General features: G+C 33.8%; 1 protein-coding gene across 3 annotated transcripts; it reads left to right on the top strand.

Annotated features, from left to right (window-relative positions):
- Nucleotides 1-3,910: 3,910 nt before the first annotated feature.
- Nucleotides 3,911-9,074, top strand: LOC116143164 (protein RMD5 homolog). Of its 3 annotated transcripts, XM_031428589.1 has the most exons (3): nt 3,931-4,025; nt 6,189-6,253; nt 7,504-9,074. In XM_031428589.1, the coding sequence occupies exon 3, from the start codon at nt 7,527-7,529 to the stop codon at nt 8,682-8,684; it is 1,158 nt and encodes a 385-aa protein (XP_031284449.1). In that variant the 5' UTR covers nt 3,931-4,025; nt 6,189-6,253; nt 7,504-7,526; the 3' UTR covers nt 8,685-9,074. The 3 variants fall into 3 exon arrangements, with proteins under 3 accessions (XP_031284448.1, XP_031284449.1, XP_031284451.1); XM_031428588.1 differs by lacking the exon at nt 6,189-6,253 and having other exon boundaries at nt 3,911-4,025; nt 7,504-9,073; XM_031428591.1 differs by lacking the exons at nt 3,931-4,025; nt 6,189-6,253 and adding an exon at nt 4,419-5,154.
- The last annotated feature ends 2,380 nt before the right edge of the window (nt 9,075-11,454 follow it).

Here is an 11,454-nt window from a genome sequence, read left to right as displayed (position 1 = left end):
TAATTGGAAGCAATAGCCTCAGTTGTATGGTTGACTTACTTCTTAGTCTCTTTGTGCTCAAGGACCACTTGAGCCAAACTAGGTATTTCAACTTCAAAAACCTCTTTTGTCTCCAATTCATTCGCCACTTTAGTTGAATTTAATTTTGTTTCCATCTCTTTGCACTCAGAAGAAGCTTGAGTTACTTCCATTATCTCCCCATTCTCTCCATATGTGGGTATATCCAAATATATCGTTTTATTCATGACAAGATGGTCCCATGGTATCACTTAGAATCCCAATTTTTTCTTGCTTAAATACATTAATAACTGCCTCAAGATTGTTCTTACAGTGCTCAAGAGCCTCTTGAGTTGCTTTGATCTTCTCATCTTTTGCTTTCTGATCAATCCCGGCTTGCATTTGTCTAGATCCTGTGCATTCACAACCCTCTTTCTGTCTCCTCTAACAGCCTCTTTTAGTTTCTTCACGTTTTCTTCAGCCTCTTTAATCTTTTGTTTCACTACCCTCATCTGATTTCTTCTCACATTATTTGCTATCATGAACATCATCTAAAATCTTGGAGAAGGAGATAAAGTGGTGGAGAAGAAAAGGGAAGGAGAAAGAAGAAAATAATAAGGGTGTTTTAGTCTTTTCCATTATGGTAGATGGAATTTAATAACAAATCTGGACGGAAAATGGTTGTTTGTCATTTCCAAATATTTTGGGTACTAAATTATCTTTGCAACAAACTTTGGGTGGGTGTAAGTCGTTCTGCCTTTAAATTTAGAGTTAACTACATAGATCTCTCTTAGGGTTTCAACCTTTATAGGCACATAGATCTGTTAACGTTATCTAACTTACACCCCTTCCAACATAAAAAATTGACAACTTGCCCACATAATTAGGCATTTACACCTCTAACCGTCAAATTTTGGTGTTAAATCAACATAGAGAAGGAAAAAAATAGACCTTTTTATGTCTAAATATTGAAGTATATATCCAAAATAATAAAAACAATGGGTCCATTTGTTTTGTTATTTTGGATAAGATTTTGGGAATAATATTGGGTAGTTGAATAGGCTGAGTATTATAAGGTAAAATTTAAAACTTCACAAAAAAACCCCTTAGGTTTGCTAATTTAACTAAACACCCCAATATATAAATTTTTTGTAAAATGACAAAAACACCCCCACCCACCCACAATGCCAAATTCCAGCCACCACCGCCAAAATCTGGCCAAAAAATGGCGTTACGACGCAGACTGATCGGATATGGCCAGTCGTGCGTCTATACAAGATCCACCACTGATCTGGCCGGAAAAGTCAGATCTGGCCTTCGACGGCCGTAAAAGGCCAGATTTGGCCGTTAGTGACGGCAAAAAATATGGTTGTCGTTGTTGGTCAACAATAGTCAGATCTGGCATTTTCCAGCCAGATCTAGTGTGGATCTGACCGAAAAAGGCCAGATCGGCGAATTACCAGCCATTTCCGATCTTTCTACGCAGTTGTGACAGATTCTGGCAACCACAAACAGTGGTTGCCATAATCTGGCAACTATGGGTGAGTGGGGGTATTTTTGTCAATTTTTAAACTTTTTTTCTAGGGGGTGTTTAATAAAATTAATAAACTTAAGGGGTTTAAAAGTCATTAAAAAATTGAATACCATTTCTAAAATAATAAAACAAACAAGTATTTTGGGAAAGGGATTGGGAATATGGATAGGAATAACAAAACAAATGGAGCCATTTTTTTTTTTTTGTTTTAAATAAAATATATTTTTGAGATTTAATATCATTTTTTAAAAATAAATTATTTTAAAGGAGGTGTCAAACGATAAGAGATTGTTGGAACCATCGTTCTTAGATTCCGACAATCCTTTTTTTAAATAAAAATTTAATTATTGAATTTTCATTTTACAAAAAAGAAAAAAGAAACAACAATAAGTATATATGTTTTTTCAGTTTTTATATTTTTATTTTGTCAAATATTTTTATTTTTTATTTTCCATTATTAGTTAAAAAAATATTAAAAATTACGTTTCAATTTTTAAAACTTTTCAGTTTAGAAATTAAATATTAAAAGAAATACAAGGCTGTGTTTTTTTTGAGTATTTAGAATAGTACTTTTTGAAAAAGTTGAGTTGGGTTGTTTTTAAGAGAATAAAATTTGAATTTAAAAATATGTTTAGTAAATTTTTGAAAAACATTTTCTGAAAATATTTAGATTATTTTTTAACCCCCTATAGTTGTTAATTTAGCTAAACATCCCTTATAATAAAAGTTTATAAATTAACAAAAGCACCCCTATCCACTAATTAAATGTTGGTAGCTAGCTACCATCGCCAGACGGTGGTCGGAATCATCGGAATGACGCACGATCGACTGAATTTGGTCGTCAAGATCTGACATTTTCCAACCAGATCCACCGATGGCGGCTAGCTACCAGCATTTAATTGGTGGATAGGGGTGCTTTTGTTAATTTATAAACTTTTATTATAGGGGATGTTTAGCCATGGATCTGGTTAGAAAAAGCCAGATCAGCGCACGACTAGCCAGATCTAGCTGATCGTGCGCCATTCTGGCGGCGGTAACAATGGTGACTGCTGGCAGGTTATAGTGACTTGGGTGGGTAGATGTGTTTTTGTTAATTTTAAAACTTTTATTAAGAAAAAACAATTGTTAATGTTTTGAGTAAAATAGAATGGAGTTAGATTTTGAGAATATTGAAACAAATGTATTTTTCATTTTTTTTGGATAGGATAGTAAGATAGGATGTAGTTTGAATAATGCCCCAAACATAGGCTTTTGGGTGTGTTTGTTTTGGTATTCTGAATAGTATTTTTGATATTTTTAGAGTTGAGCGGGAATAACAAGATAGGATTTAAAAATTAACAAAAACACCTCCTAGGTTTGTTAAATAATTTAACACCCTTGTAATAAAAACATTAAAAATTACAAAAACACCCACCTACCCATTAAATTATGGCAGCTGACCACTACTGTCGGAGGGTGGCTGGAGTCATCGTATCGACGCACGACATCCTAGATCTGGCGAGTCGTGCACTAATATGACATTTTTTAGCCAGATCCACCGTGGATATGGCTGAAAAAGGCTAGATCTAGCCATTGTTGATGGATATGACCATTATTGATGACTAGCTATGGCCAGAGAGATCTAACCTTTTTCGACTAGATCCACGGTGGATCTAGCTGAAAAATGATAGATCGATGCACTACCGACTAGATCCAGCAGGTAGTGCGCCATTATACCAGATTCCGATCACCTTATGGTGGTGGTGGTCGGAATTTGGCAAATGTGGGTGGGTGGGGGTATTTTTGTCAAATTTTAAACTTTTTTATGGGGGTGTTTATTTAAATTAATAAACTTAAGGGGTTTAAACAGTTGAAGAAAATATAATACTATTTTCATAATAGAGAAATGGGCTGGTATTTTGGAAATAGTATGAATAGGATAGCTAAAAATATTTAAACAAACATACCCAAATTATTTTGAAATATTTAATTTAGAATTCAGTATTTTAAAATGAAAGCTTATTTTGCCCTTTTCTCAGTTAATTTGACACCAAAAATTGATGTTAGGAGGCATAAGTGGCTAATTATAGAGGGAAGTTGTCAATGTTTTATGTTAGAGGGGGGTGTAATTGAAATAACTCTAATGGAGCTGAAAATGAGTAATATTATACAAATAACTAATTCTCACAAATTTTCTCTCACAATCTGGTCAATTCACAATGAGTTTTATATGAGTTTTGTATGAGTCTCACTAATTAATTGGTTAATTTATAATGAGTTTTATATAGGTTTTGTATGAGTTTCAGTAATTAATTATCACACTAAGGTTGTCAAAGAAAATTTACGAGAAAAAGGTTATTGGTATAATATTATTGTAACGAAAATATTGAGGCGAGGACGGAAGAATATAATATGGTACACGTGTGGTTATTTTGTTCCAATAATTTGTCTTCACCAACAGTACCACGGTTAACATCCTTCCACTCACTCCCTCAATTCCGATCGCCCAACGCCGGTACGATCATCGCAATGGCTATTAGTTTTTCTTTTTCCTTACGTTTCAATTCTCCGTATTCTCTGCAATTCATTTGTTGTTATAGAAACTTTTATTTTCGTCTTGCGCCTTACGTATAATATAATATTCAATTTGTGCGTCTAGAAATTAAAATTGAATTTCGGTTTTTGTGGTTAATTTTGGTGCTGGAATCGGTTAATAATCAATTTGGCACTTGTTAGGAGGTAAGTTTTGTTAAAATTAGTGAAGAATATGTATTTTTGTAATTGATTTGAGTTGTTATCATCTCAATAATCATTGAAATTCTGAATACCGGGAAGTGTAGATCGTAGACTGAATCTTTATTCTTCATTTATATGTTACTGTTAAGTTGGTTGTAATTAATGAGTAAATTGATTGCCCTGGGTTTGGTTTTGAAGTCGTTTATCATATTTTGGCCAAGTTGTATGGTCTGTGCTTTATCTTCGGGTAGTTTCTGGTTTTTAATTTTTTTCTTTTTTTTTTGGAATGGCTGTGCAAATTCTTGTATTTGGCTGCTGCTGTTGGCTGGAAAATTATGTGTTCTAAAGTTTTGCTTGTTTCGGCTTTTCAGTACTTTCTATGGGTGATTTCAACTCTCTAAACTCTGTCTAATTAGAGGCATTTAGATATATTGTGATTTGCTTTAAGGATGTTAGCTAGTGATGTTGTAATAATAAGCCTATCTGGTTTCTTCTTCAGGAACTTTAACTCTCACTAATGTTTAATTAGGTTTATAAACTGTGGTGCTGGTTTACTATGGATTTTCAGTTGTATTTCTATGTTAAATTAGGAGATTTGGCTTTGATTTACTGCAGGGGATGTACTGCTTGTGAAACTTTTTCTTTTCTTTTTACATGTGAAATGGAGATTTGGGTAAATAAACTGAGGAGAAGAGGGGGGAGGTTTGGAGTTGGTCCAATAGGTTATCGCGAATGGCCAATTATGAGAAACTTGTTGACTAAATGTATTTATTTGGCGTTTTTCTCTGTTTACACTTCTGTGCCAATAGTGCTATCTTGCGGATGCACAATGCTTTGTACATTGAGCCTGTTGTGGTTATCCATTTAAGAGCTTGAATATTTTAAGAGAAACAGAATTTATATAACTGGTGAGACATTTGCTTTCTTTTTTTGATAAATTAGAATTTATTTGAAGGAGAACAGTTGGCAATACTAAGTATATTTGGCATAAATAAATTTTTAATTGTCTCTATATATCATGTGCCAACATGAGTGACATACTCACATACATGAACAGAAGCAAACATGTAACTGGATTTTACATTTGTGTTTGTGTAGCAGTTATAAGAAGAAAAGGAGGCTCCTCTTTTTTAAGGCCATTTTGTGAATAGGACTGTAACATAATTGTTAGATTATTTGGTTTAAACTTGATGCATGTCTTTAATGCATGGCCTATTCCTGGAACTTGATTATTTTGTTGAGAAAGACTTCTGGAAGGAAAATATGTGAGTCATCATCTTTGAGATTACTTTGGAGTTGATAAGTGAATACAAATAGCATACACAGTTGGGAAAAGGCCTTATCATTTTACCTTTACATGTCATGTTTTGTTCTCTGTATATTTTGTTACTGTAATACTGTAAATTTTATATCTCTTTTGAATCGTATTTGGAATTTTTTTTTTTTTTGCCTTGTTAATGCTCTGACTCATCATTTCTAGAGTTACTGTGTTTAGTTAACAAAAAGAGAATCCAAATATTGTGTTTATATGACACTGGTTTCTAGATTTACTGCATTTAGTTAACGATAAGAGAATCCAAATATTGTGTTTATATGACTCTGGTTTCTAGATTTATTGCGTTTAGTTAACAATAAGGGAATCCAAATATTGTGTTTATATGACTCTGTCACTCTGAAAATTAGATTTTGATTGTCAAGGTCTCAAAATTTTTTTAGCTTACAGCATCAATTCTTTTTCTAAGGCCAGATTTACTTACAGGTAATATGTTGTTACTGAGTATTGACGAATCTTTTTCCCAAAGAAAAGTAGTTATTTGTTAGATCTAAAGTATATTTTTTAGAACACCGTATGTGTTTGATGTATACTGATCATTTATGATGCCTCTAGGGAGAACCCTGTTTTAGGCTGGTACTACTCAATAAAACTGTATTTTTGTTTCAGAACATGGTATTTGGCTATTTGCTGATATTTTGAAGTGTTTCAGCACCGTATTTAATATTAAAGAGGTACAGACTACAGATTTTTAGTGTAATGGTTTATTACATTTACCTGGATTTTTGTATTGCTATTTTTCATTTTTGGTGTTGATTATCCTTAAAAAGGTTTTGCAAATTAAAATAAATTTATAAAGATTCTTGATGAAGAACTAGAACCATCATAGTCTCCATTGCTCTTTAACTTGCAGATCTAGGTCAGAGAAAGATTTCCAATATATTTCTGAACGTCTAATTTCTGATTGATGCTTAAGTCAAAAGTTTTGGTCACTTCATATTGACTGCTTTCTCTTTATTAGGGTTGTACAGAAGGGGACTCATTTGTGTCCTTCCATTACAGTTTTCCCTTGTTGTATTGAAGCTATGTTTCTTGGACATCTTAAATGACTGAAGTATCCATGATTGGACCTAGTGTCTGATTCTTGACATCCATGACTATAATGTATGTGAAGTATTTGTTGCCTGACTTTTTAGTAATGTGTTTGAAGCTCTGCCAGTTATCAGAGTTCTTAAATCCACATGAGCTTTAAAACTTTCCACCTGCTCACATATGAATTCATGGATATCATGCATCCTTAATCATCAGATAAATATATATTTTATTTATTTATTATAAAACAACTGTCATTACATTAGTTAAATGTCATTCTCTGGTTGTTAAAGTTGGCATATCCACCTGTGCTTCTTTAACCCTCTCACTTTTTTTTTTTTTTTTTTTTTATGAAACATATGTGTGCACAGGAAAGTTCTCTGTTTTGAGGAGAAAGCATTGGTTTTCATTGTTGTGGGATATTTTGATTTTTAGCTGCTGAGTTTTGAAGTCGTTGTTTATGGACTTTAGGTCTCTTCTATCTATTTCAGTATCTTTCATATTCATTAAGCTTAAAAGAACGCATGTGATCCCTATCAACATGTCTTTGCTGAGTCAAGCTGAAGAGTCTACCAATATTATATGAAGCTTGAGACAAGCTTGTCTTGGCTAAGCTAGAGGAGCCTAATTGTCACCAGAAAAATCTGGTTGGTTTTTCAGCTTACTTTTTAGGTTCCTTTTAATTAATGGACCTTAAATGTGCACAATTCTTGAACTGTGTACTTGGAATGAGCTTTCATGTCCTATGGTGCTTAATAATTATTGGTGTTCGCATTCTCAGTAAAAGATTAGCGTGTTTTTGTGTTTTCTTATGATCTCTCTGATCTCATGAAACTTCTGGTTTATCTTAAGGCATGGTTCATGTTTTGATGCCTTCATCTGTTTCTTGTAGGATATTGCCATTCCATATAAGAAATGGAGCTGAGTACTGTAAGAGATGCATTTGATCGTGTTGCTAAAAAGCAAAAACTGTCATCCTCCAAATCCCAAGAAGTAATTGATCAAGTTGGCCATGAAATTGAACAAGCGTTAACAAAGATCCAGTCAGTTGATGACTCCAGCTTACCTGTTGATCTGAAATCTACCCTGACACAGCTAAAACTCAAGTTCAATGCAATTGATCCCCAGCACCAGTTAGAAGGGTCACAGAAGGAATTAAGCGTAAACCTTAACAAGTACTTGAAACTCCTGGAAAAGTTATTTAATCCTGACATATCCAAGGCGTATATAAATGTTGACTTTGATCACCACATAGTGAATCAGATAATTGCCAATCATTTTTACAGGAATGGTTTGTTTGATCTTGGAGATTGCCTAATAAATGAGGCTGGAGAACCAGAGGTATCTGCACTAAAATCTCATTTCTTGGAGATGTATAAGCTACTTGAGGCTTTGAGGATTAAGAACATTGAGCCTGCTCTGAACTGGGTTGCTGCCAACCGTGAAAAACTCAAACAAAATGCTTCAAATCTGGAGCTGAAACTTCACCGGCTTCAATTTTTTGAGATTTTGCAAAAAAGAGGACGGGCTGGTGCACTTAAATACGCCAGAACTTACCTTGCCCCTTTTGCTTTGTTTCACCTAGATGAAGTCCAAAAGCTTATGGGTTCTCTCTTGTGGGCCAGAAGACTTGAAAAATCCCCTTATGCCGAGTTGCTGAATTCTGCTCATTGGGACAAACTCACTGAGGAGCTCACCCAGCAGTTCTGCAGTCTGTTGGGACAACCCTACGAGAGTCCTTTAACTGTTGCCATAGCAGCTGGTCTCGAAGGATTGCCAACACTCTTGAAGCTGGCAAATGTAATGGCAGCAAAGAAGCATGACTGGCAGGCAATGAAGCAGTTGCCAGTGCCAGTGGAACTGGGAAAGGAATTTCAGTTCCACTCAATATTTGTTTGTCCTGTAAGTAGAGAACAAGGTAGTGAAGAGAATCCACCGATGCTGCTGCCATGTCTGCATGTGCTTTGCAAGCAATCAATCATGAAGATGTCAAAAACTAGCTCGCGCATACTCAAGTGCCCTTATTGCCCGTCTGAGGCTTCAGTGGCACAGTGCAGGCAGCTTTATTTTTGAACCTCGTGATATTTCCTTCACTTTATGAACTGAATTTTGGTGGTGGCGATAAGATATATATATATATATATATATATATTGCATTAAATTTACTTGTATATAAAAATTCTTTATACATTGATGTTTGGTTTAGGGCTGAATCACTTAGATCAAAATCTAGTCAACTTGGTTATCCCTGGTAGAAAATGTTGCAGAAGATCTAGTGAATTGGTGATCTCATTGTGTTCACACTGTAGTGATGAGATGATGCATATAAATTTCCAGTTGAAATGTGCTGGAAAATGTCTCATTCTGTAGTTGAATTGACTAAGCAAAGCACCTAGATTTGCACATTACAATATTTTAGCATTTACAGTGAGGTGAACTTCACATGAAAAGTCATTCAGCAATATTTTAGCATTTTTTCAACAATATTTGATTTTTGTTGAATAAAAATAAAATGAACCGTTACCCATGTAAATATATAATACATATCTTCATATATCCAATACTAGTAATATATATATAAATTGTACATTAATACTACTGAAACTATTGGATATTAATAACATTTTATTTTGATTTTGATTGTACATATCTAAACGAAACATACCCAGAAAGAAAAGAGAAAAATTTCTCACAAATCAAACGACGAAGATAAGTTGAATGGCGATGGAGACGAAGAGGCGGCATCACGGCGAATAGAAGTTGAATGGAGAACGGTGAAGTCGATGGAGACAAAGAGACGATAGGCAATTCGAGTGGTCGGTTGGTCGTGGAGGAGGTTTAGCTGTTTAGGGAATTAAGGTTGATCTGGGGAAAAATCAACTTATATATAGTAAGGGTAAATCAGTAATTAGCTTATTTTGCGAGGGGACATTTGTCCCTGTCTTGTCTCCTCCTATTGCGAGGAATCCTTACCCTGTACGGGGTCCCTGAAATTCCAAGGACCATTGCCATCTGTAGGTTATAAGCATGAGTGAAGACGCTAAAATATTTTTTTTTTATCTTAAAAGAAAAAAATAGGTTAGGAATGTCTAGTGTTGGGGGGGGGGTATCCACCTTTTTTTTAAGAACCAGAACTGGTTGGTTCCTTTGATTTGAAATCAGAATTGGAACCGATGGTTTCAATTCCTAAAAAGCTAGAACCGAAACACAGATTCTGGCTCTAGGTACTTAGAAAAATATCAATAATCCCCTATTTAAAAAAAAAATGATAAATAAACCCTTATAAAATTACAATATACCCTAATAGTTTTTTGAAATGACAATACACCCTGCAAACTTTACACAAACATTACAACTATTCCAATATCCATTTCAACCTCTTAAAATTAAAATTATATAACACTTTCAAGCTTTAAATAACACAAGTACAACAACATAATAACATATCAACCATCAAGTTTCATCCTTCCAAAATTAAAATTACATAACATTTTAAATACCACAAGTACAACAACGTGATAACTGCAATACTATGACTAAGAAATTTATAAAAATAGCATATGAAAATTCTTTACTCTAATAAATATATCTCCCTTATATTTTAAATGAATTGTAATTTTTGGTATATATTATCAGCAATACTATGACTAGTAAATATAGGTATATAATAATAGATAGAATAAATATAGGCTGACAAACACTTTTTATAAATTTCTCTCACAACGCTGATGTGATAGCTCGCAATTAGTCAATGGTATTTGGTCAAGCGACACCCATTGTTAGGCACGAGAGATCTATTATGAATTAACAAATTACAAATTGATACGTCGTGTTTGTGAGAAAAAGTTAGTGAGAATGATTTATGAGTGGAGAGTTGGTATAATAGTTAATGGAATTTAATTGAAGTTGATTTAATTTAGGTGGGGGGGTAGAGGAGGTGAAAAAAGGAATTACATGTGGGGATAAAAATTAAAGAGGATTGAAGTGCACGCAAATAAAAACATGATTTCCATAGGGAACACCACCACAATGTCCGTGCATGACATGCTTATCAAAGAACGTATTGGATACTCTGCCATGCAATTTAAACTTGTAACTCTTTTTTATTTTATTTGAAGCATAAAATATTTGAAAAGCCCTCATATTTTCATGAAATTNATACCAAATATATCTCCCATATATTTTAAATGAATTGTAATTTTTGGCATATATTATCAGCAATACTATGACTAGTAAATATAGGTATATAATAATAGTTAGAATAAATATAGGCTGACAAACACTTTTTACAAATTTCTCTCATTAACGCTGATGTGGTAGCTCGCAATTAGTCAATCGAATTTGGTCAAGCGACACCCATTGTTGGGCAAGCGAAATCTATTATGAGTTGACTAATTACAAATTGACACGTTATATTTGTGAGAAAAAATTAGTGAGAATGATTTATGAGTGGAGAGTTGGTATAATAGTTAATGGAATTTAATTGAAGTTGATTTAATTTAGGTGGGGGGGTAGAGGAGGTGAAAAAAGGAATTACATGTGGGGATAAAAATTAAAGAGGATTGAAGTGCACGCAAATAAAAACATGATTTCCATAGGGAACACCACCACAATGTCCGTGCATGACATGCTTATCAAAGAACGTATTGGATACTCTGCCATGCAATTTAAACTTGTAACTCTTTTTTATTTTATTTGAAGCATAAAATATTTGAAAAGCCCTCATATTTTCATGAAATTTCATTTAAATATCGGTTTCCGGTTTCTCCTAGTAGGAACTAAAACCGAAACCACATAGTATCCATTCCCCTTTTTTCAGAACTGGAACCAACCTTGTGGTAGT

The sequence above is a fragment of the Pistacia vera genome, unplaced genomic scaffold, assembly GCF_008641045.1.
Source record: "Pistacia vera cultivar Batoury unplaced genomic scaffold, PisVer_v2 Contig426, whole genome shotgun sequence".
NCBI classification, from domain to species: domain Eukaryota; kingdom Viridiplantae; phylum Streptophyta; class Magnoliopsida; order Sapindales; family Anacardiaceae; genus Pistacia; species Pistacia vera.
The sequence above is the reverse complement of the archived record's forward strand: the minus strand, read 5'-3'. Positions and strand labels throughout refer to the sequence as shown.

Bases quoted from the DNA above. Each gene is read 5' to 3' on its own strand.
- LOC116143164 (XM_031428589.1), top strand. From the start codon at position 7,527: ATGGAGCTGAGTACTGTAAGAGATGCATTTGATCGTGTTGCTAAAAAG.